The following is a 26873-nucleotide window of genomic DNA, read 5'->3' on the forward strand; positions in this document are numbered from 1 at the left end:
ACAGATAATCCTTAATCTGAAGAGTCTAAACAATCCAGAGGAGAGACATTTCTGAAAAAAGGAAACTTCTCAGCCCCTCTCAAATCAAACCAGGTGGTTTACCACCCATTCAATCTGCTCTGGGCAACTCAGGTTTGATCAGAGCTAGAAGAGCACTCTGAAATAAATAGTATTCAAACTTTTTCAACCCCAGCACACCTGAGTTATAATACACACAGTGGGCCACTCCTAACAATGATGAGGCTGGAGATGATGTACAATAAATTCTTGGTGGCGGAGATAGGAAGGGGTAAATGTACTTTTAAAAAGCTGGTTCACTCTTATATATTGCTAACCAGCCCCTAGAGGACAATCCCTGAATGCAGAGAAGTAAAATAATCTGCCTGAGATTACACAAAGTCAAAACTAGATTCACATCATCTGGATTTCAGTGCAATGCTCTTTCAACTGCACCAAACTACTAATTTCAGTGAAACAAACCCAAGCTTTAGTAATAAAAGGTTGTTTTACAATGTCTACTTGCTGGAAAACACATCAGTGGGCCTCATAAAAGGTTTAAACAAATCGATAAAGACTCAATACTCCCACTTGTCTTTGAAACTTTGGTTGAAAAACAAAACAAATAATTCAGAGATGATAATGAGGGCTCCAGGAAACGATAAAAAGATATGCCAATAAAGAAAAACTGTTCCACCACTCACAACACTTCAGACAGCAAATGTGTGGGGTTTCCACACCAAGTAATTTTCCAATTCTCTGCAGACACCAACTGGGTGTCCTACAATTTAATTCAATTCTGACACTACCCAGGGTTGGGTCTGACAAGACTGCCCCCAACTTCAGACACATCACAAGTATCGGGTGCCCAGGGTACTCACACTTCTGTTTGACTTGGGTATAAGTTGGGGGTTCCCGCAACCTTAAGTTTGATAATTTGCTGTAATGGCTCATAGAACTCAAGGAAACGCTCTTGTTTACCAGTTTATTATAAAGGATACAGGTGAATGGCCAGCTGAAGAGGTACATAGGGTAAGGTCCAGAAGGGTCCTCAACATAGGAGCTTCTGTTCCCATGAAGTTGGGGTGCACCACTTCTTTGGCATATAGGTGTGTCACCAACCTAGATGCTCACCAAACCCTGTAGTTTAGGAATTTTTATGGAGGATTCATCACATAGGCATGATCAACTATGAACTCAATCTCCATCCCCTCTTCCCTCCCTGGAGGATGGGGCTGAAAGTTCTAATCCTCTAATCAAGGCTTGGTGACTAATAGCTCCCATTCTAAAGCTATCCAGGAGCCCACCAAGAGTTGCATCATTAGAACAAAAGGCACTCCTATCACCCAGGAAATCCCAAGGGGTTTAGGAGCTCTATGTAAGACACTCCTATCACTCAGGAACTGTCAGGGGTTTTAGGAGCTCTGTTTCAGGTACTGGGGGCTGAGACCAAATATGTATTTCTTACTACGTCACAGCCAAATTAAAGAAAAGCACCAGGATAGGTGTTACAACTAACCAGTTATTTTCAAAATGCCAGAGTACCTTCCATTTGGTCCACTGTTTTTGAATAGAGGCAGAAAAGAAAATGAATTAGAATCCAGGAAAGCTAGATTTTGGTACTGGCTGTTTCTCTAGCTCTGGGTGTATTCTCATCTGTAAAATGGAGATGATTTCTGCCTTCTTAAAGACTACAGTGAGAATAGATGTAAAAACTTATAAATTAAAAAACTGTGGTAGAACTATAGTTGTAGAAATGAGGTCTCCCGACAACTGATTCAGTATTCTTTTTTTTCTCAACCAGGGATTTTTAACCTTTTGGGGGAATCACAGATGCCCTTGAGAATTTGATGAAAGCTATAAATCCTCTCCCCAGAGAAATTCACATTACAAATTTCTGCTTTCAATTTTAGGCAGTCAATAGAACTGTGAAGCTGGAGCCATAAACCACAAAGAATCTTTATACTGTTATCGGACTTGCCAACAGATTGATTTGGAGGCCTTGTAGTGTAACAGAATATGGGAGCTGAAAGCAGCAGACACAGCCATCTAAGGAATTCATTGTAATTGGTATAGCTGAGAAACTGGGGAATCAAACACTAGTGTCATACAGTTAAATGTTAAGTCAAAGATTATGAAGAAAAACACAGATTTACTTTGAAGTTCACAAAACCTCACTGAAATTGTAGATTCTATATAACAGATATTTAAGAATGCAAATGTTTTCACTATTTTCATTGGCCTTTTTCTTCCATCTCATATTCTCAGTTAAGCTTCACAATTAAATTATTTATTTATGTATTCTGAGATGAATTATCGCTCTGTCACCCAGGTTAGAGTGCAGTGGCACCAACTCGGATCACTGCAACCTCCGCCTCCTGGGTTCAAGCGATTCTCGTGCCTCAACCTCCTGAGTAGCTGGGATTACAGGCACCCACCACACCTGGCTAATTCTTTTTAGTAGAGGTGGGGTTTCGCCATGTTGGCCAGGCTGGTCTTGAACTCCTGACCTCAGGTAATCCGCCCGCCTTGGCCTCCCAATATGCTGGCATAACAGGCATGAGCGACCGCACCCAGCCAAATTATCTTTTTTTGAGTTTGTTTTGGAACTGTAAAATCTGCTGACCTTGAATCAGCTTCATTTCTATCACCTTTCCTACAGACACAGGTAACAATCTGATCAATATCTGAGGCCACTAATATCTTCAGTTTATACAAATCTGTGGTCTAAATATTAACAAGTCATGCCTAAAATGCCAAAAGCCTACAAATTACCTGTGGCTTAGCTCCATTTGTATTGCTTATGGAAGAACCCAGATGAATTTCCTTTTACACCCATGAAACCTATTACCTCAGACAACTCAATATTTATGAAGAGTAAATGTCTTCAGTCGTAATAGACAAAGCTTTACTCTGATCACACTAAAAATACTAGAAATATTATTTCCCTTGCTATCAATTCTATCTCCAGCATTCAATAATTTTGTTCCGTAAGATGCTTCTCTGATTGTTTGTTAGCACTCAAAATACTTCTGTAAAAGGAGTTTCTATATCAATAACACAGTTGATGTTTATGAAACTCATTTTAGCTACTGATCATTAAGACTTTGACCCAAAATTAATGCAAGTTTGTACGTTCACTTGGATCACTTATTTCAAGCAGTAGTTGCAGCATAAAATTCAAATAAAAATAATCTGAAAGTTACTTGGAGTTCATTAGATTTTATGACTAGTATCATTTAAGATGCTTCCCTAAATTGAGCTCAAGTTTATACTTACTAATTTCCTTTTGATCTACATTTAATTAGCAATTCAGAAGATGGCTATTTTAAAAGATTTTAGCTACAATTCAAGCTTCACTAATTTAATTGACTTAAAGCTACCAAAAACTGAGAAATGTCTTTACTAAGGATTTTAAGGCTTAAGTGAATTCTAGCTAATTTGAAAGAAAAATTGGAAGACTCTTTCAACATTTTATTTTTTGGTTTCTGAAATACAAATCAAAATACATTTTTGCTACATGTCATTTTAACAAGCTTGACATTCTTTTCAATACAGGATGACTCAAAATAGGTACTTTAAAACTTCCTTTAAAGAAAACCATACATTTTATTTCAGAGTAAACAACCCATCAAAAACAAATACATAGGTATATGGGCTATTGTTTTTCATTATTTTAGAGCACACCATTCAACTTAAAATTTGGTCCACTAAAATATGTAAATATCCCTCCTATCACAAAAATAAATTAAACCTCATGGTTGAAAAAAACCCAGAAATATTTGGCGTAGGCTGAGTGAGCTTGAAAAGCAAGTTAGGATGTTTTAACTGTATGGAGGAACATTACAGAATCCACACAGAAACGTGGCAGAACAACTGGCTTGTTGCTATTGGAGCTGTTCTGTTTCAGAGAGGGATATAAGGTACGTGGGAGGGTGCTGAAGACTCACAACAGCCACAGAATTAGTTACTCAAAATTAACCAGAATTCAATATAGAAGAATGTATGACAACAGTAGAACAATCTCAACAGTTACTTGATGCCTGGAAAACAAGCTGTAAGCTTCGAACTAGTAACTCAGCAGGAACAAGAGTCAACATGTTTATAAGACTTTGAAGGTGAGAAAACGTCATCATTCGTAGATGATGTCTTGTGCACAAATACATTAGTTTGCAGAACACTGGGGACAACAACACAACATACAAAGTAAGAATAAATCCAAGCTGCTTAACCTTCCACCATTCTCTTGAGTATTAAACCCAGGCCGCCTTTGGCCACTTGCAGGGGTGTCTTTTCTTCTTTATTCTCAATGTAAATACTTGCTCCTTGGGACACCAGCAGTTTTGCTTCTTCCACTCTCTCCTCATCACAGGCTAAGTGTCTGAAATCAGGGACCACCAGAGACCAATTAATCACTACCAATTCTATGTAACGGTTAGGATTTCTTGCTAGGTAATCTAAAGTGCATATGATTAGGAAATGGTAACATTGGAAAGTTATTTAATCCGGAAAGAAACATCGGTTTGCATGGGGAGACTGTAAGTTAAAATTCTACAAAAAAAGCCTTGAAATACCAGATTGTAAATCATAATTCTGGTTCTACTTACAATAGAAGAAGGGATCTAAACACCAGCCTAAGGAACACTTTTCTTATTTTACAGAGATAAGTAATTGTTTACCTCAAACACTACATGTAATAATTCAGGGTTAGAATTTAGAAAAGCCCCAGTTCATAATCTGTTAATAGTAATTTGTGCAGCTTAAAGTTTGAAAAAGCAGTTTAAAAGATTTTATCTCATTTAATCCATGTATCTGTCTTGTAAGTTAGCAAAGTATTATTATCACCATTTTACAGTTGAAATGGTGACAGAGGTTAAAGTTCCTACCTATGCTGACATGTCTTGGCAGTAAACTGAGTGGAAGAGGGTAACAACTTTTGCCATGCACTTAAGAGTGCCAGGAGGGTATAACGAGGCACTTTACATGTTGTTTTACTTAAACCTCACAATAATCTAGTAAGGAAGGAATTATTATCCTTATATTACAGATGAGGAAATTAAGATTCAAGGAAGATTAAGTAACTTTTATAAGTTGTTTAATATAAGTATTTAATATTGTTAGTAAGTGGTAGAGTCTGAATTGGGTGAACATCATTTAGCTATTCATAAATCCTATGTTCTTCCCAGGACTCTTATCTTTTCTGACTCCTAGATTTCCTCTAGGCCATCCTGCCTTTCTATTTATGGAGAAAAGAGGTAGGGCATACAGGTCTTTCTAAACAGGGTCTCTTAGAATGCAGGAAAGATTTTAAAAACTAAGAGTTAAGAAATAATACTTTTTAAAAGTTGGTTTAAAGTCAAATTGGAAAAGGCTGAACCTCACTCTGGACTAAAAAGAAGACTCACAGAACTTCTGGTTCAAGAAAAAGTCACCATTCAACACAGAAGAAAAGTGGCCAAGTACTGTGGAAACATATCAAGGTAACGGCCAGCTTCAGGTCATACACATAATTCAATTAGAGATGGATTTTAAGAGTTAAATGCAAAACAATAACACTAACCCTCAATCAAAACCAATGAAACGCTAAAATAACCTATAATAAAAGACAGGTGAATATTTAACTAATTTCAGGGTAAGGAAGAGCTTTCTAGTCATGAGGAAAGATGAATGGGCTTGACTATGTAGAAATTTTAAAACTTCTATTATGCAAAAGAAATTATGAACAAAATGAAAAGATAAATTAGGAAAAATATTTTCAACTAATGTTGCAGAACATTAATATTTTACCATGTCAAATCAAGAGCACTTAAAACGCTGTGAAAATAAATTAATTCCCCAAAAGGAAACAGAGAAAGGGACACAAAAAGGTACAATTAGATAAGAAATGTAATTAGCCATGGACATTAAAAAAAAAGTTCAAATTCATTAATAAAAATGTAAATTACATCTATGAAATACATCTATGAAATATCATTTTCACATAACAAAAGGATAATTTAGTGTTGGTGAGGGGGTAATGGGCACTCTTAAACTGCTGTTGGGAGGGTAAAATGATACAACTCCTCTGGAAGCAATTTGGCAACATATAGCAAGTCTTAAAATGTGTGTATTTGTTGACCCAGCAATTCAACTTCTAGGAGTCTATATGAAGGTAATAATCAGAAATGTGGCCAAAAGTTTTCCGTACAAAGTTAGTCAATTATTTTAGAGACAAAGTCTTGCTCCACCCAGGCTGGAGTGCAGTGGTGTGATCACATCTCACTGTAACCTGGAGCTCCTGGGTTCAACCAATCCTCCCACCTCAATCTCCTGAGTAGCTAGTCCCACAGGTGCATGCCACCATGCCTGGCTAAGTTTTTAATTTTTTCTAGATACAGGGGTCTTGCTGTGTTGCCCAGGCTGGTCTTGAACTCCTGGCCTCAAGTGATCCTCCCGCCTTGGCTTTACAAAGTGCTGGGATTACAGACATGAGCCATCATGCCTGGCTCAATGTACCATTATTTATAATAGTGAAAAACTCAAAAAAGTTTAAATATACAGTAATAGAGGAATGATTAAATTATGGCACATCTATGCAGCAGAATTGTACATAACCATTAAAAAAGTTTTAAAAATATTTAATGACATTGGAAAATGTTTATAATATACTACTGAGGTGAAAAGAACAAGAGCTAAAACTACATACACAGTATGACCCCAATTTTGCTAAAAAATATATATGTGTAAAATATACACATCTGAATATAAGAGACCAGGAGGAAATACACAAGAATGTGATCAGTAGTTATTTCTGAGTGGCAAGATAATAGGCAATTTTTATCTTTACATTTTGTGCAATTTAACATTTTTGCCATTAACACGTATTGCGTCTATAAGCAGAATAAAAAAAGAAATGATGTATAAGAATTATTGCAAGAGGGCTAACGTCAGGTAGAATACAAATGACTGCTACTTGTCACTTACAGAGGAGTGTTACCCTCAGTGTCTTGGATGTTTGTGGATGCTTTGTAGTACAGAAGGATATGAATCATCTTCAAGTTACCCTTGGCTGCTGCCCGGTGCATTGCTGTAGCCTCATAATGGTCCTTAGCATCTGGATTAGCCCCACCTTCTAGTAACATGACAGCGATCTGGAAAGATGGAGTAGAAAGAAGAAAACAATGCAGAGATCTATCTGTGTTTGTATACACTTTTAGAACTCAACAGAAGTAGCCTAGGGATGGAACCATACCTCATGCCTGTTTTTGGAAGCTGCATAATGTAGGGGAGTACAGCCATTTTGATTGACAGCATTCACTTGAGCACCTTTTCCCAGAAGGGCTTTTACAATCTCATCCCGGCCAGCAGAAGCTGCAATATGAAGAGGAGACCAACCTGCCTATAAAAGAAGTAGGCAGTAGAAACACCAGGGGAAAAAGGCACAAGGATTAGTGCTAACATTTAGGCAGGGTTAACAAGGAGCTTTACAAAGGTAAAAAAATATTTGCTTACAAAAAAGGTTCCATTCTTACTCTTCACAAATCTAATCCTAATATAACCATACCATTAGAATAAATCTCTTTATGTAACAAAAAAGTTATCTAGGTCCTCATTATTCAGGCCATATTCACCAAAAAACAAAAAAATCCAACATAATAGAAAGAGTTTATGGTCTTTTAGGGTTCACCATAAGAAGCCCTGATCTGTACGTTTATTTTTCTTGTTTTTATTTTTAGAGACAAGGTCTGTCTGTCACCCAGGATAGAGTACAATGGCTCACTGCAGCCTCAAACTACTGGGCTCCAGCAATCCTCCCACCTCAGCCTCTCCTGTATGTTTACCTTAAATCACAGAGTATGAGTGGCAAACATAACGCTGTAAAATAATGCAACCATGAGTCTCATGCTTGATCACAAGGGCCATGCTATAACTTTCCAGTTGCAAAGGTTACAATTTTCTTTATGAGCTTAATGCACAGGCTTCAGTAAACACCAGTCTGGAGTATAAAGATAACTGGGAATTTATCAACTCAACTTTATCAAAGTACTCACATCATCTTTATCATTCACTGGCACTCCAAGTTGCAACAAAAATTCAACAATTTCTGTATGTCCAGCTGAGCATGCCCAGTGCAATGCAGTTCTCCTGTCCTACAGAGAAGCAGTAATAGAAACATTCTTGAAGAGAAACAGAAGGGAAAAGAGGAAGAAAAAAAAATACTGGTGCTGGCAAATCTATAGTTTGAAAATACGAAATGCAGAGCACTGGATCCTCAGGTAGGTAACCTTAAACTATATTACTTACTGGTATAAGATAGATGAAAGTTTAAGTAACATGGGGAGAATGACATTGATGAACATATGTAATTCTGGGCAGAATACGACAAGGAAAGTAGTAGAGCAAGAAACTGATTTCAATGCTTTGACAGAAATACATCTTTGGTTGTTTTACTATTACATTATTTACGTACTTTTACGTCAGGCACTGTGCTGGGAGTTTTACATGCATCGTATCATGTAATTCCTATCATTCTACACAGTGCTTATTATCTCCATTTTTCAGATGAGGAAACTAAAACTCCTCAGGTAAGCACCTTGTGGACGGTCATACGGATACTAAATAGTGAAGCTGGGACACAACTGTCAGTGAAGTTCTGACTCTGAAATCTCTACTACCACACTGACCTCAAGTTAGATGTTGTAGAAGGAACACATGAATCTAATGGGGGAAGAAATGTTCATTAAACTAGTTGAAATTATCTATAACTTAAAACCATAAATAAATTAGAAATATAATTTAGAAAACACAACACACAGAGAACAAGAAAATTACTTTTTATAAAAAATAATAAGCTATGGCCGGGTGCGGTGGTTCATGCCTGTAATCCCAGCACTTTGGGAGGGCGAGGTGGGCAGATCACCTGAGGTCAGGAGTTCCAGACCAGCCTGGCAACATGGTGAAACTCCATCTCTACTAAAAACACAAAAGTTAGTCAGGCGTGGTGGCAGGCACCTGTAATCCCAGCTACTTGGGAGACTGAGGCAGGGGAATCGCTTGAACCCAGGAGGCAGAGGTTGCAGTGAGCCGACACCGCGCCACTGCACTCCAGCCTGGGCAACAAGAGCGAAACTGTCTCAAAAAAATAAATAAATAAATACATAAAAATAAAAATAAAAATAAGCTATAGTAGTCATTATTTGTCAAAAGGAATCCCTATTTGCAGTGACTGCTATATTTCTTAGCCCCACAGAATAGAAAATGGTATTTTAAACTCTATTACAAAAAATTTCAAACACACAAAAATAGAGGGAATAGAATAGAAACCCACATGCCTACTGCTTAGAATTAACAACAAACACCTTGCCCTATTTGCTTTATCTAGTTTTTTCCTTGCTGAGTTTTCCAAAAACAAATCCTAAATATCATGATTTTTCACCCTTGTCTTTCAGTATGTAAAAAAAAAGGTATTTCTTATATAACTATGAGACCATTATTACACTTACTAAAATTAACACTAACTCCTTTAGAATGTCTAACATCCGGTCTGTATTCAGATTTCCCCAGCTGTCTCCCAAATGTCTTTTTGCAGTTGGTTTGTTTAAATCAGGAACCAAACAAGATCCATAAATCGCATTTCTTCGTGTTTTTTACGTCTCTTGATACGGTTCCCTTCCCTTTTTAAGCCATTGACTTGAAGAATGGTTAAATTTCTAATGGAGTGTTATTAAATCTTAATATAAATTATTACATTTAAATTTAAATCCTTAAATATCACCAGACCATAATGAAGTAAACTAGGTAAAGGTAAGGCCATTTTCAGGTTGAGTAATAAAGGAAAGTTCCAGAAAAGAGACAACAGTCTCTTGATTTCTTATTTTCTCCCAAAAGACACGAAATGGAGATTTGTAAGTATAGGACAGTTTCACTAGTGCTTAGCACACTGCCTGCGAAACCCAAGGCCATCTATAAATATTTGTGGGCTTACTGAGGGCACCATGAATCCCAGAAACTGAGGATGAAAGCACGAGGGTCCTGTGAGCAGGAGGGCAGAAGGAAACACTTCTCAACTTCTGTCTGCCTCTGCTTAGAATGTCCACTCATTCCCCCATGGAAATCTCACTCATGCTTCAAAGTCTAACCTTCCCTTCTTTGCAAAAACTTTTCCAATTAATGACAGCCATATTCAGCATCAGATTCTCCTATTAACGTGTTCTGAAAGCATCATGTAAACTTCTCTGCGGAGTATTTACCACAATCTGTAATCGGACATGTTTTTGTGCTTATTTTACTGTCTGCATCTTCCACTCCACCGTATCCCCAGCTCCTAGCAAACTGCCTGGCACGGAAGGGGTGTTCAATTACACATGTGTTACTGAATACAGTTACTAGTAAAGGTAAATAAATCCATATAAAGAGCCTTCCTTTTCACTGATTGGCAATTTCTGAGAAATGCGGTAGACGTTCTAGAACTATCCAAAAATCAGGGAGTGGAGCTCCGGACCAACGGGAAAATATCTGAGGTCTGCGGGGCTAGCCCCCGCAGGCCTATCGCGAGTCCTGAGGTGACCCCGGGGGACTGCTTGGGGCGGCGGGGGCGGGGTTCTGCTCCTCTTAGAAACCGGGCCTCCGCTAGGGCCGGGCCCCGAAAGCCACGTAGGGCTTCGCCGACGTCCCCAGCTGCGAAGACACCTAGCGTTGCTTTACCTGGTCAGTTCTAGTAGCCAGGGATTTATCGGCCAGAATACTCTCCTTCAACTCTTCCAGCTTCCCGCTGTAGGCCAGGTTGCAGACCATTAGGTTAGACACACACCCCTCCATTTCGCTATCCCAGCAACTACTTGACGCGCGAGCAACGCCCGCCTCACTTCGCCGGCTCCGGCTGCCAGTCAAAACAGCCGTTAGAGCTCCACCAATCACCGGCCTTCCTCGTTCCCTTTTCCTTTACCATCGCACGGCGCCTCTGGGAGTTGCAGTTTGAGAGCAGTTCCGGGCAGGGAGGTGCCTTTGGGGCCCTCACAGACTTGGCCTCTAGCAGTACGGAACTACAAGTCCCAGGGTTCCTAGCGACCGCCCGTAGTCAAGTTGCCGGTGGAATTGGCCCAGGATGACAGCTGGAGAATGGAGTCAGGTATGGGGAGCGGCTTTGAGTGGAACCGTGTGAAAGAGCCGGGGTGGGTAGTCGCTGGCGGGTCGTTGAGTCGGCCATATGAAATGGGTTCGGGGGCAGGGCAAGAGAGTTATGGGAGCCTAAAGGTCCTGTCCCTCGGGGTTCCTGACCTGCAGTGGCAGGCGGAAGGGACAAGGGTTGGAGCTGAGTACTACCTCCTGAGCTCGAACCGGTGACGGTGGCTACCCTCCCCCTCCCTGCCACCGCCCAGGGAGTGGAAAGAAGTGGGAGTTAATTACTCCGACATCTCGGCGGTGTGGCGTCTGGACAGGGTTCTGCCACAGCAGTGATAGCATATGGCACCGTACTGAGGTGATGTGCCAGGGTGATGCCAAAGGCAGGGTGTGATGCCACGGGAGCCACTTGATATCTAAGAGACTTCGGTGAGTCCATAGCCTGGTGACATCACAACTTGATAAGGGTCATCTTAAGGATACCGGGCTGTGGTGTTGGCACTTTAATATCACGATATTAACTATGTTGTCAAGGCTTTGCTGCAACTATTAAGCTAATAGTGTTTCTTTTTATAGAAATCCCAAATAGTGCCATAGCAGAAGCAATGCAAGACTGATCCTTTATAGGGCATATCCAGAGGACATTATGCCACAACTAGGTAATGATAAGAATACATTCAAGAAAGAGATTGATTATGTTTATGTTTATCCTGTTATAGTGTAGAATAGCAGTTGGGAAACTTTCTGTAAAGAGCCAGATAGTAAATATTCTAGGCTTTGTAGGTCAAAAGGCAAAATCAAGAATATTTTGTTGGTACTTTTATGACGAGAGAAAACAAATTTCAACAAATTTTTATTGATGTAATTCAAAATATAATAGTAATTGAGTACTTTTTTTTGTAATACAGGAGGACTACCAATGAGAAGAATATAATTCTTTTTAGGGGATAATATTTTGCTTAATTGGAGCTCAGAATTAGTGTTCCGTACTGTCAAAATTGATTTTAAATGTTCATCTGTTAATGCTGATCTGTTAAGAGATTTTTACCTATTTAATCTTTGAAAATGTCATTTTACACATATAGGTACTGTCAAATACTGATATCAATTCATAAACATACACTTTTTTATTTTTATTTAAATTATTTTTTTCAAAAATTTCAGAATAGTTTTAGATTTATAGAAAAGTTGCAAGGTTAGTAGAGTTCCTGTATACCACTCACTCAAAATGAGGTACATTTTACATATCATAAAATTCACTGATTTCAAGTGCATAATTAAATGATTTTTGGTAACTTTACTGAAGTGGGGCAACCATCACCATAAATCAGTTTTAGAACTTTTTGATCTCTCCAGTAAGATTCCCTCATGCCTATTTACAGTTAATCAATCCTCTGTCCCATTCCCAGCCCCAGACACCCACTAATCTACTTTTTTGTTTCCATAAATTTGCCTATTCTGGACATTTTATATAAATGAAATCATACAATATGCAGTCTTTGTGTCTGATTTTTTTCACTTAGCATAATATTTTTGAGATTCATCCATATCGTAGTATGTATCAGTACTTCCTTACTTTTTTATTGCCAAATAGTATTCCATTTTATGGATATAGCACATTTTTGTCTATCTACTCACTATTAGATAGGTACATCAATTTCCAAGTTTTGGCTACTATGACTAGTGCTGCTAAGAAGATTAGTATGTAAGTCTTTGTGTGAACATATTTTTTTCATTTCTCTTTGATAGATACTTAAGGGTGGAGTTACTGGATCACAGGGAAAATATATGTTTAACTTCTTAAGAAACTGCACAACTGTTTTCCAAAATAGCAGCAACATTTTGCACTTCCATTAGCAATGTATGAGAGTTCCTGTTTCTCCACATCCTTGCCACCATTTGTTATTTACTGTGTTTTTTATTATAGCCATTCTAAGTGGGTGTGAAATGGTGTCTCATTGTGGTTTTAATTTATAAATTTATAAATTATAATTTATAATATGGTGAGCATATTTTCATGTGCTTCTTAGCCATTCATATATCTTCTTCAGTGAAGTGTCTGTTATATCTTTTGTCCATTTTTAAATCGAGTTGTCTTTTTGGTGTTGAGTTGTAATGATGGTTTCTATATTCTAGATCAAGTCCCTGAGAGATATATGATATGCACATATATTCTCCCAGTCTGCTGCTTGCCTTTTTCTTTTCTTGATGGTGTCTTTTGAAGTGAAAACGTTTTGAATTTGGGTGACATCCAATTTATTATTTTTTTTCTTTCATGGACCATTTTTTTGGTGTTGTACTTAAGAAGTTTTTGCCCAATTGCAAGGTCTCAGTGATTTTCTCCAATGTTTTCTTCTAAAAGCTTTATTACTTCATCTCTTACATTTAAGTCTATGATTCATTTTGAGTTCATTTTTTCTCTGTGATATGAGGTGAGAATCTAAGTTCTTTATTTTGCATGTGGATATAGAAATCGTCCTAGCACCATTTGCTGAATCTCTTATCATTAACATCTTACATTGCTGTGCTATGTATGTCACAACTAATAAGCCCACATTGGTATATTGCTATTAACTATACTCCATGCTTTTTTGTTTTTTTCAGGTTTCACTAGTTTATCTCTAGAGATCCTGTCCCATCCAGGATACCACATTACATTTAGTCATTGTATCTCCTTAGCCTCTTCTGACTTGTGACACTTTCTCAGATTTATTTTGTTTTGGTGACCTTGATAGTTTTAAGGAGTACTGGTCAGTCATTTTGTGGAAAAACCCTCAATTTTATGCTTAGACTGGCATTATGTGTTTGGAAGGAAGTCCGCAGAGGTCAAGTACCATATTCTCATCATACATTATCAATGTTACACAAACATATGATTTTAATTGAGCATATTCATTGCTTGGAATAGAATTCTGTTGTTCTCTTAATAGTGCCTTTTAGCATTATATGGCAGGTTAATCACTTCCAATTGAAAGTTTGGTGAAAGCTGCTCAATTACACAGTTAAATGGATTTTGGAATATGGAATATCCTTTGCACTTGCTTCAAGGTCCAAAAACTACTGCTGGAACTGTAGTCTGAATTCAGAAAATATATATGCTGCAAATTTGTATGGAAATAGAGATCTTGCTTCTTGTTTTAACTTTTATTTCATTTTATTTTGAGACGGAGTCTCGCCCTGTCACCCAGGCTGGAATGCAGTGGCACAATCTTGGCACACTGCAGTCTTCGCCTCCTGGTCTTAAGCGATTCTCCTGCCTCAGCCTCCTGAGGCGCATGCTACCACACCTGGCTAATTTTTGTATTTTTAATAGAGACAGCGTTTCGCCATATTGGCCAGGCTGGTCTCCAACTCCTGACCTTAGGTGATCCTCCGAAAGTGCTGGGATTACAGGCATGAGCCACTGTGCCGGGCCTATTTTATTTTTTATTGAGACAGGGTCTTCTTCTGTTGCCCAGACTGGAGTGCAGTGGCACGATCATGGCTCACTGCAGCCTCCACCTCCCTAGCTCAAGTAATCCTGTCACCTCAGCCTCTGGAGCAGCTGGGACTACAGGCATGCACCAACACACTCAGTCAATTTATGATTTTTTGTAGTTACAGGGTCTCACTATGTTGCCCAGGCTGATCTCAAACTTCTGGGCTCAAGTGATCCTCCCACCTAGGTCTCCCAAAATGCTGGGATTACAGGTGTGAGCCACCATGTCCAGCTGAGATTTCATTTATTTCTTCTGGGTACTTAACTAGGAGTGGAATTGCTGGGTCATATCGTAACTCTGTTTAACTTTTTGAGAAACTTTCAGACTCTTTACAAAAGTGGCTGTACCATTTTACCTTCCATCAGCAAGCAATGTTCGAGGGTTCAGATTTCAGATTTATCCACATTTTTTTTCTTATTTTCTTTTTATTTTTGGAGACAGAGTCTCACTCTGTCGCCCAGGCTGGAGTGCAGTGGCAGGATCTCAGCCCACTGCAACCTCTGCCTCCTGGATTCTAGTGATTCTTGTGCCTCAGCTTCCTGAGTAGCTGGGATTACAGGCATGTACCTCCACGCTGGCTAATTTTTGTATTTTCAGTAGAGACAGGGTTTTGCCATGTTGGCCAGGCTGGTCTGGAACTCCTGTCCTCAAGAGATCTGCCCACCTTGGCCTTCCAAAATGCTGGGATTATAGGCGTGAGCCACCACATCCAGCCAAATTTCTCCATATCTTTACCGATACTTATTAATATCTATCTTTTTGATTATAGGCATTCTAGTGGATATAAAGTGGTGATCTATAAAGTGGTGATCTATAAACACCCATTCCAGCCTGAGTGACAGAGCGAGACTCCATCTCAAAATAAAATGAAATAAAAGTTAAAACAAGAAGCAAGATCTCTATTTCTATACAAATTTGTAGCATATATATTTTCTGAATTCAGACTACAGTTCCAGCAGTAGTTTTTGGACCTTGAAGCAAGTGCAAAGGATATTCCATATTGACTTGTGACAGCATGGGAAGTGGATAAAGCATCTTGACATTACTTGTGATTCAAACAATATTGTCAAAATGACTTTACTACAATTTTTTTCATATATAAGCATTGTTTTGCCTTGTAATTTTAGGCTGAATTAATTAATAAACATTATCAAGCCTGCATCAAAAGTTAATTTCCAAAGCCATTCAGCGTTCTCTAACAGTGTTTGAAGGTGGTTCTTCCAACCATTTAAAATTGTGAGAATCATTCATACCTTGCTTGCCACACAAAAACATGAGATGGGCTGAATTTAGCCTGCCAGTCATAGTTGGTATAGAGCAGAAGTGCCCTGCATATTCAATAAATACATCTCTAGTTGATTATGGAGGTACAGTATCCCTGTGTTGTAGTATTCACAAAGTATTGGGTATAGTGACATTTCACCATAAAAATGCATCAAGTACTTGGATCTGATTGGTAGAAAAGCTGGAAAAACAATTCCAAGTGCCTTTCCTACTGAGTGACTTGTTTGGGTAATCTTCTTTTATAAACAGTATATTTTGCTTTTATTTTATTTGATGTGACATGGTAATTAACTTTCAATTCTGAGTCCTTTAAGGCCAATGGGAAGTTATCCTTTGACTTTTTGAAAGCTGCAAGATAAATAGGTCTTAGAGGAGAAGGTCTCTTCTCTTTTGTGGCTGGCCCCAAGTTATGGAGGAATGATGTGGTTGCTGTTTATGTCCATTAAGAGACAAATGGGGCCCTGTTAGGGTCTGGCTCCCTTGCTGCTCTTATGATTGAACGTTTTCTATTGCCCTTTCCACTGATCACCTGGATTCTAGATATTAAAAAAAAACTAAGTTCATCTTCTAGACTTGAAGAATAATGCCAATAATAACTAGCATTTATAGATCACATTGTCAGTTACTGAGCTTATCTTATGCAATCCTCACATCAGCTCTGTGAGGAAGGTACTATTATCCTGCAGCTCCTACCTTTTTTAAAATGAGAAAACAGGCACAGAGGAGTGAAGTTACATGCCCAAGGTTACACAGTTTAGTTGGAGCTATGGTAGAAATCCACGCAATTCTACTCCAAAGTCCTACCACTTAACCACTGCAACATGCTGCTAACTATTGCTGAAAACTGAATTATGTGTAAATGAAAATCCTAAATAATGCAATACCAAATGCTGTCAGAGTTCTTTGGGCTATAACTCTACCTGTGATTTTGGTGAAATGACAAGATTGTAATGCTCTAGAGCAGCTCTGCCCAACAGAACTTTCTATGATGATGGTAAACTTCTATATCTACGCTGTTCTAGTATGGTAACCATAACCACATGTTGCTCTTAAAGACTTGCAATGTATCTGGGAACTGAATTTTTAATGTCATTTAATTGTAATTGTTTTACATGTAAATAGTTTTGTGTGACTCATTATTAATCATCTTGGACAGTGCAGAGAGAGATCATTTCCCCCTACTTGTTCCTTTTTAATTACACTAAATATTTTACCCTATGCAAATATTCTTTCCATAGCACAACAGGAAATGAATATATTCTATACCGAAAAACAACTTGAGGGTATACGCAAATCAATTAACTGCATGACAGTTGCAGTAACAGGTTCTGGGTTATCCACCATGAAACTTCTCCATTCCCAGCACTTACTAAATAAACTTCCATAACTGGCTCAAAAACCCTTTGCAATTGATTTTTCACTGCTTACAAGTGTAATTTATGTGGCTTATTGCACTTTACAGTTTCTAGTTGCTTGGTTTAAGATGAGACATTTTAATCTGTGGCTCTAATTTTTTTTTTTATACTTTAAGTTCTGGGGTACATGTGCACAACGTGCAGGTTTGTTACATAGGTATACATGTGCCATGTGGGTTTGCTGCACCCATCAACTCGTTATTTACATTAAGTATTTTTCCTAATGCTATCCCTCCCTCAGGCCCTCGCCCCCCGACAGGCCCTGGTGTGTGCTGTGGCTCTAATTTTTTTAATCCCATGTTTTGATCCCACGTGTTAAATGTCCTTAGTGTTATATATCACTGGGCTATACAAACCTTCCCCATTTAAAAGCTATCCCTTCACGAAACTGGCAAACTGTTACAGTCTATTATAATAAAGCACTTTATATTTACTACCTGAGTTTTAGCTTCCACACCCTTGTTTTAAGTTATTTGCTTTATAAGTGGTTTCTTTTTTTAAAAAAGGTTTTATTATGAATAAGAGACTAGCAATAATTTGCAAAGATAGTACAGAAAGGCCTCATGTAATCTTCATCTGGGTTACTTCAATCATTACATTTTACATAATTATAATACAATATCAAAACCAGGAAATTGATATTGGAATGATATGTGTCTATAATTCTATGTTATTTTATGATGTATAGATTTGTTTAACCATCATCGCAATCAAGAAATATTCCATCTCTCCTGTCCTACCTCTTTATAGTCACACCCACCCCCCACCATTGATAACCCCTGACAAATACTAATTTGTTCTCCTTTTCTATAACTGTCATTTTAATCATTTTATATACAATTAAAATGATTTAATTTTTATAATCACAAAGTATGTGACCTTTTTCATTATTTTTCACTCAGCATAATACATTTGAGACTCATTCAAATTGGTATCAATAGTTCATTCCCTCTTATTGCTGAGAAATATTATGCGACATGGAGGTACCACAGTTTGTTTAACCATTCATCTATTGAGGGACATTTTAAAATGTCCAGTTTTGGGCTATTACAAAGAAAACTCTGATTAATGTTGAGTACAGTGTTTTGTGTAGATGGAAATTTTCATCTGTCTGAGATAAATGCCCAGGAGAGCAATTACAAGGTGGGATGGTAAATATATGTTTAACTTTAAAAGAATCTGACAAACTATTTTTCCTAAGTGACTGTACCATTTTGTATTCTCACCAGCAATGGTATGAGAGATCCAGTATCTCCACATCCTTTCCAGCATTTGGTATTCTCACTATTTTTTTTTTTTTTTAAGTTTTAGCTATTGTGATAGGTAGGTAGTGATATATTACTGATTTTATTTGCATTTACCTAATGGCTAATAAAGTTCAACATCTTGTCATGTGTTTATTTGTCATCCCCATATCTTCTTCATTTAAATATCTCTTTATATCTTTGGCCCATTTTCTAATTGTATTGTATTGTTTGTTTTACTGTTGAGTTTTCAGAGTGCTTTATGTATTCTAGATACCAGTTCTTTGTCAGATATGTAGCTTGCAAATATTCTCTTCCAGTCTGTGGCTTGTCTTTTCATCTTAATAGGATTTTTCACAGAGAAAGAGCTTTTAATTTTGATGACATTCAACTTACTGATTTTTTCCCTATTATAGATTGTGCTTTTGTTGTTACATCTAAGAACTCTTCACCAAGTCCTAGGTCTCAGATATTTTCTCCTAGATTTTCTTCTAAAAATGTTATAGTTTTACATTTTACATTCAAGTCCATGATCCATTTTAAGTTAATATTTGGCATAAAATATGAAGTTTAGGTCAAGGTTAATTTTTTTGGATTATTGATATCCAGTTGCTTCAGCTCCATTGAATTGCCTTTGCACTGTTGTAAAATATAAGTATGCCGTGCTTGTGTATATCTATTTCTGAGTTTTCTAATCTGATTCATTGATCTACGTATGTGTCCCTCTGTCATACCACACAGTGTTGAATGCTGTAACTCTATAATAAATCTTAAAATTTGATAGAGTGATTCCTCCTAGTTTATTGTTTTCAATATTGCCTGTTCCTTTAACTTTCCCTATAAATTTTAGAATAAGCTTGCCTATATCTGAAAAAAGTTTGGTGAGATATTGATAGGAATTGTATTAGACCTGTGTATCAGTTTGGGGAAAACTGATGTCTTTACTATGCTGAGTCTTCCAATCCATGAGCACCATATGTCTCTCCCTTTATTTAGATCTTCTTTTATTTATTTTATCAGCACTGTTCAATTTTCAGCATAGAAATCTTGTATGTTTTGTTAGAATCATACGTAACCATTTCATTTTTGGAGTGACTATTAATGGTATTTTATTTTGAATATTGGTTTCCATGTATTCATTGCTAGTATATAGAAATATAAATGATTTTTTGTATGATAGTCTTGCATATTGAAACCTTGCTGAATTCACTGATTAGTTCTAGGGGGTTAAAAGGTATTTTTCTAATTTTTTTTCTTTTGTTTTGGTTGGTTTTTTAGGACTTTCTATGTAAACCCTCTTGTCATCTGCAGGGAGGGACAGTGATATTTCTTCCTTTCCACTCTGTTTTCTGTTGAATAGCAGTGGTGAGGGCTGAATTCTTGCCTTGTTCCCAGTCTTAGGGAAGAAGAGGTCAGTCTTTCAGTGTCAACTATAATGTAGGTTTTTTTTGTAGACATCTTTTTTGAAATTTAGATAGTTCCCCCTCGATTTCTAGTTTTCTGGGGTTTTTATCATGAATAACTATTGAATTTTGCCAAATACTTTTTGCATCAATTGATATGATCTTGTGATTTTTCTTCTTCAGTTTGTTAATGCAGTGGATTACACTAATTTATTTACAAATGTTGAGCTAGCCTTGCATCCTAGGATAAAACACATTTGGATGTGGTGTATAATTTTTTTATATGTTGCTGAATTATATTTGCTAATATTTGCTGGGGATTTTTGCTTCTATTCATGAATGACATTGGTTTGCAATTTAATTTTTTTTGGTACCATCTTTGTCTGATTTTGGTATCAGTGCAATATTGGCCTTATAATAAGAGTTGGGAAGTAGTCTCTCCTCTTCTATTTTCTAGAAGACATTGTGTAATATGAATGTTAATTCTTCTTTAAGTATTTGGTAGAATGCTGCAGTGAAATCATTCAGGCCCAGATGGTTTCAATGAAGAATTTTTTTTTTTTGGAGTTTTAAAATTATATATTCAATTTTCCTAATAGTTACCAAGCTTGGGAGGCCGAGACGGACGGATCACGAGCTCAGGAGATCGAGACCATCCTGGCTAACCCGGTGAAACCCCGTCTCTAGTAAAAAAATACAAAAAAATAGCCGGGCGAGGTGGCGAGCGTCTGTAGTCCCAGCTACTCGGGAGGCTGAGGCAGGAGAATGGCGTAAACCCGGGAGGCGGAGCTTGCAGTGAGCCGAGATCCGGCCACTGCACTCCAGGCTGGGCGACAGAGCGAGACTCCGTCTCAAAAAAAAAAAAAAAAAAAAAAAAAAAAAAAAAAAAAAGTTACCAAGCTATTCAGATTATCTAATTTTTATTGAGTTGTGGTGGTTTGTGCTTTTCAAGGAATTTATCCAGCTTATCAAAATTATCAACTTTATACATGCATAATTGTTTGTAGTAATCCCTTTTGGTGTGTGCAAGGTCTATAATAATATCTCCTGTTTCATTCCTGATATTAATGATTTGTGTCCTATCTTTTTTATTTGTCAGTTTTGCTTGAGGTTTGTGGATTTTATGAGGCTTTTCAGAGAACTACCTCTTTGTTTCATTGATGTTCTCTATTGATTTTGAGTTTTCAATTTCATTGACTTCTGCTCTTTATCTCCTTACTTCTGCTTGCTTTCATTTTAATTTGCTCTTACATTTCTACTTCCTTAGGGTGGGAAATTAGATTATTAATTTCAGACATTTCTTCTTCCCTAAGTTAAGCATTTAGTGCAATGAATTTCCATCTCAGCACTGCTTTAGCTACATGTCACGTATTTTTTTTAATCACAGTAAAAAACCATAGCATGAGATTTAGTTCTTAACAAACTTTTAAGTGTACAGTACAATATTGTGAACTATAAGCACAATGTTGTACAGCAGATCTCTAGACATTTTTCATCTTGAATGACTGAAACTCTATGCTTATTGAACAGCAACTCCCCATTTCCCACCCTCCACCAACCCCCTGGCAACTACTATTTTACTTTCTGTTTCCATGAGCATAACTAGTTTAGATAACTTATATAAGTGGAATCATGCAGTATTTACCCTTCTGTGTCTGACTTATTTCATTTAACATAATGTCTTCAAGGTTCATCCATACTGTAACATATGACAGGATTTCTTCCTTTTTATGGTTGAATAAGATTCCATTATATGTATATACCACAGTTTCTTCATTTATCTGTGGATGGACATTAGGTTGTTTCCACCTCTTGTCTATTGTGAATAATACTGCAATGAACATAGGAGTACAAATATCTCTTCAAGATCCTGATTTCAATTCTTTTGCATACATCTCTAGAAGTGGGATTGTTAGATCATATGGGAAATTTTAATTTTTTAAGGAACCTCCATACTCTTTTCCGTATCAACTGCACCATTCTGCACCCTCACCAGCAGTGTGCAAGGTTCCAATTTCTTCACATTCTTGCCAGCACTTACTATTTGTTTTTATAATGGCCATCCTAACAGTTATGAAGTGATACTTCATTGTGGTTTTGGTTTGCATTTCCCTGACAATTAGTGATGTTGAGCATCTTTTCGTATATCTGTTGGTCATTTGTATGTCTTATTTGGATAAATGTCTATTCAAGTCCTTCGCTCATATTTTAATTGAATTATTTGGTGAGATTTTTTGTTATTGAGCTAAATAATTTAGATATTGAACCCTATCAGATGGTTTGCAAATATTTTCTCACATTCTGTAGGTTACCTTTCATTCTGTTGTTTCCTTTGCTGTACTGAAGCTTTTTAGTTTGAGGTAGTACCACTTGTCTGTTTTTACTTTTATTGCCTGTACTTTTGGTGTCATATGCAAAAAATCATTGCCAAGACCAATGCCATGATGCTTTCCCCCTATGTTTTCTTCTAGGACTTTTACAGTTGCAGGTCTTATGTTCAAGTCTTTAATACATTTTGAGTTGATTTTATATATAGTGTGAAATAAGCATCCAATTTAATTCTTTTGCATGTGGGTATAAAGTTTTACTAGACCATTTTTTTTTCTTGTTGGGGGGTTGGGCTAGATCTTTGCCCCCTTTTTTTTTCAAAAACTTTTAAGTTCCTGGTTATATATAAGGATGTGCAGGTTTGTTGCATAGGTAAATGTGTGTCATGGTGATTTGCTGTACAGATCAACCCATCACCTAGGTATTAAGTCCATCATCCATTAGTTATTCTTCCTGATGCTCTCCCTCCTCCTCCCCCTACTCCCCTGACAGGCCCCAGTGTGTGTTGTTCCCCCTTACCCATGTGTTCATGTGTTCTTATTGTTCAGCTCCCACTTATAAGTGAGAAGATGTGGTGTTAGGTTTTCTGTTCCTGTGTTAGTTTGTTGAGGATAATGGCTTCCAGCTCTGTCCATGTCCCTGCAAAGGACATGATCTCTTTCCTTTTTATGGCTGCACAGTATTGCATGGTGTAGATGTACCACATTTTCTTTTTCCAGTGTATCATTGGTAGGCATTTGGGTTGATTCCATGTCCTTGCTATTGTAAATAGTGCTGAAATGGACATATGTGTACTAGCACCATTTGTAGAAGAGACCACCCTTTTCCCCATTGTGCATTTTTGGAACCATCGTTGGAGATTAGATGACTGTGTATGTATGGATTTATGATCAAGGTCTCTGTTTTATTCCATTAGTCTATATGTCTGTCTTTGTGACAGTACCATACTGTTTAATCCACTTATATTTATAGTAATTATCGATAGGGAAGGACTTACTGTTGCAATTTTGTTCGTTGTTTTCTGTCTTGTAGATTTTTTGTCCCTCCTTTTCTTTCTTTCTCTCTTCCTTTGGGTTTCATTGATTTTTTGGTAGGGACATGCTTTGATTCTTTTCACACATTCTGTTGTGTATCATTTAAAGGAATTTTCTTTGACGTTACCATGGAACTTACAGAAAACATCTTATGATTATAACAACCTATTTTAAGCTGAAACAAACTTAAACTCCAATTACATATAATACTTTACTCTTTTATATTATCCACCCCACACTTTATGTTATCGATGTCACCAATTGCATTTTTATATTGTGTATCTATTAACATGTTTGTGTAGTTATAGGTATTTTTATACTTTTTTTTTTTTTTTGAGACAGAGTTTCTCTCTTGTTGCACAGGCTGGAGTGCAATGGCGCGATCTTGGCTCACTGCAACCTCTGCCTCCTGGGTTCAAGAAATTCTCCTGCCTCAACCGCCCAAGTAGCTGGGATTATAGGTGCCCACCACCATGCCTGGCTAATTTCTGTATTTTTAGTAGAGATGGGGTTTCACTATGTTGGCTAGGCTGGTCTCGAACTCCTGACCTCAGGGGATCTGCCCACCTTTGCCTCCCAAAGTGCTGGGATTACAGGCATGAGCTGCCGCACCCAGCCAATTTTTATACTTCTATTTTTTAACTTCTATACTAAAATTAAAAGTGATTTACCCACCACTATTACAGTGTTACAGTATTCTATATTTTTCTACATATTTACCTTTACCAGTAAGATTTATGCTTTCATATGACTGTTGAGCATCTTATTATTTCAACTCAAAGGTCTCTCTTTAGCATTTCTTTTAAGGCAGTTCTAGTGGTGAAGAAATTCTTCAGCTTTTGTTTATCTGGGAAAGTTTTTATTTCTCCTTCATTTTGAAGGCTAATTTTGCTGGATGTAATATTCCTGGTTGGCAGGTTTTTTTTTTTTTTTCAGCAGTTTGATTATTCCATTCCCTTTTGTCCTGCAAGGTTTCTGCTGAGAAACTCACAGATAATCTTATGGTGATTTCCTTGTACATGATGAGCTGCTTTTCTTTTGCTGCTTTCAAAATTCTTTGTCTTGGACTTTTGACAATCTGATTATGATGTTTCTCAGTGTGGATTTCTTTGGGTTCATCCTACATGGAGTCTGTTGGGCTTCTTGAATCCAGATGTCCATTTCCTTTCCCAGATTTGACACATTTAGAGATGTTATTTCTTTAAATATATTTTCTGTCCGTTTACCCCTTCTCCTTCTTGGAATCCCATAATGCATATATTTGTTTGATGGTGTCCCATAAATCCCTTAGGTTTTTTTCACTGTTTTTTTGTTCCACTGACTATGTCATTTCAAATAACCTGTCTCTGAGTTCACCAATTCTTTCTTCTGCCCTATTAAGCCTGCTGTTTAACACCTGTCATGTTTTTTTTTGTTTTTGTTTTTGTTTTTCAGTTCAGCTGTTATATTCTTCAGCTCCAAATTTCTGTTTGGTTCTTTTTTATGTTTTTTAAATCTTTATTGATATTTGTCGTTTTTTGAACTCATAGATGGCATCTTTATGATGGTTATTTTGACTTCTTTTTCAGGTTATTGATATACCTCTCTTTAGGATTGGTTTCTGGAGATTTATTTTGCTTCTTTGAACCATGTTTCTCTGTTTCTTCATATGTCTCTGACGTTTTTGTTGGGATCTGCACGTTTGAAACATCAGTAACCTCTTTCAGTCATTATGGACTGGCTTTGTACAGAGAAAGACCCTGACCAGTCAGCCTAGCTAGAGATTCTGGGGGCCTTTGAAACCTTTTTGGAGGATACATGACTTCTCTGGGCATGTGTAGGTAACTTCTCAACTAGAAGCTTACCAGTTTCTTTTACAGGAGCTTATAAACACTTGCTCCCTCTGTGTCTACAACACTGTAAGTTTTCTGGTTCTGTATCAGTAAGCCTCCTCTCTCTCTTTTTGTTCTCAGTGGTTATCAGGTATCCAATGTGTGCTAGCTTCCTAAGTCAGTGCCCCAAGTCAGGTGAGACCTATACTAGTACCTTAGGCAGCCTGGTGAAAAGTCAAAATGCTGATGAATATTCCACTTGTTTCCCTCCCTCCTGAGGAAGAAGCCTTAAGTTGTGTATCTCCTCCCAACTGTGCTGAGCTATGCTGGCCGCAGCAAATCACCCACCTCTTTCCTTTGTTCTCAGCAGCCCCAAGGCAGCCAAAGTATGCTGGTTTTGTTAGTGCTTCCAGTGGGGCAAAATAGAAACCTCTTCCTGGTTCCTTGAGCAGCCCTCCAAAAAGACAGAACATTGAAAACTTTGTACAGTCTTTGTTTCCCCCGCCCCCCGCCGCCAAAATTGAAGGCTGGGATGTTATTTCCTGGTGCTGAGCTGTGCCAGCTTGGGAGAGGGGCTGATGCAGATAAGGTGAGATTGCCCTTCCTACCCATTTTAATGTAGTTATTCTTGACTTTGTGCTTACCTGGGGTATGCAACGTCTTAACTGAATTCTGGAATTCTCATAAAAATATTTTACTCAATATATCATTGTCAAATTGGTCTTCCTGTACGGGAACAAGGGCTGGAACTTCCTATTCTGCCATCTTGCTCCTGTGTCACATATTTCGATATGTTGTATTTTCATTTTTATTCAGTTCAAGGTATTTTTTGTTTGTTTGTTTTTACTTCCCTTGAGACTTCCTCTTTGACCAACGGATTATTTAGAGGTATGTTGTTTAATTTCCAATTATTTCAAAACTTTCTTGTTTCCTTTCTATTATTGAGTTCTAGTTTGATTCCATTATAGTGAGAGAAATACTTTGCTATAGAAACCTTACTTCCCTTTAAGTCTCTTTACTTTCTCCCATCTATAATACAATTTTTAAAAATATTTTTCCCTTGTATTTTTAGAATCACATCAGACAATGTTATGACTTTTGCTTTAACTCTCAAATATAATTTAGAAAACTGTAAAAAGAAGCAAAGTCTGTTGTATTTGGTAATATTTTTTACTGTTTCTATTTTTCTTTCTTCCTTCCTGATATCTAAAGATACCTTCTTTTATCTTTCCTTTCCAATTCACAAATTTCCTTTAGCCATCCGTTCCTTTAAGTATATCTGCTAACAACAAATTCTTAGTATTTCTTCACCTGAGACTGTCTTGACTTTCTTCTAAAAGATATTTTCACTGGATATGCAACTTTGGGTTGACAGTTCTTTTATCTCAGCATTTGAAAAACGTGCCATTTCCCTTTGGACTCCATGGTTCCTCTTAATAAATCTACTCTCATTAAAAGTGTTTTTCTTCTATAAGTGAGGTATTTCTTCTCTTTAACTGCTTTTAAGATATTTTTCTTTTTCTTTAGTTTTCAGGAGTTTGATTATGATGTGTCTTACTGTGGAATTCATTGGATTTATCCGATTGGGTTTGCTCAGCTTCTTGAATCTGTAGGCCTATGTCTTTTGCCAAATTGGGGAGATTTTCATATTAATTAGCTTGATTTAGCCATTCCACATGTGTACACATATCAAAACATTGTGTTGTATACCATAAATATATACAATTTTGTCAATTAACAAAATTAATTGATTTTTAAATATTTGGGAGATTTTCACC

The 26873-nt window shown here is 37.2% G+C and overlaps 2 protein-coding genes across 5 annotated transcripts in view; one reads left to right on the top strand and one right to left on the bottom strand.

The window, feature by feature from the left end:
• Nucleotides 1-3459: 3459 nt before the first annotated feature.
• PSMD10 (proteasome 26S subunit, non-ATPase 10) lies at nucleotides 3460-10910 on the bottom strand. Of its 2 annotated transcripts, none has more exons than XM_050777173.1 (5): nucleotides 10681-10910; nucleotides 8028-8126; nucleotides 7229-7375; nucleotides 6961-7127; nucleotides 3460-4378 (listed from the first exon to the last, which is right to left on the bottom strand). In XM_050777173.1, the coding sequence occupies exons 1-5, from the start codon at nucleotides 10792-10794 to the stop codon at nucleotides 4225-4227; spliced, it is 681 nt and encodes a 226-aa protein (XP_050633130.1). In that variant the 5' UTR covers nucleotides 10795-10910; the 3' UTR covers nucleotides 3460-4224. The 2 variants fall into 2 exon arrangements, with proteins under 2 accessions (XP_050633130.1, XP_050633131.1); XM_050777174.1 differs by having other exon boundaries at nucleotides 7040-7127; nucleotides 10681-10877.
• The window catches only part of ATG4A (autophagy related 4A cysteine peptidase), a 75859-nt gene continuing 57092 nt past the window's right edge, over nucleotides 8107-26873 (top strand). Inside the window, exon 1 of one of the 3 annotated variants that reach the window (XM_050777169.1) lies at nucleotides 8107-8252. In XM_050777169.1, the coding sequence (XP_050633126.1) occupies nucleotides 8231-8252 (22 nt within the window). In that variant the 5' untranslated portion in view covers nucleotides 8107-8230. The other 2 variants (XM_050777170.1, XM_050777171.1) reach the window with 2 other exon arrangements.

This window comes from Macaca thibetana, chromosome X, assembly GCF_024542745.1.
Source record: "Macaca thibetana thibetana isolate TM-01 chromosome X, ASM2454274v1, whole genome shotgun sequence".
NCBI lineage: Eukaryota > Metazoa > Chordata > Mammalia > Primates > Cercopithecidae > Macaca > Macaca thibetana.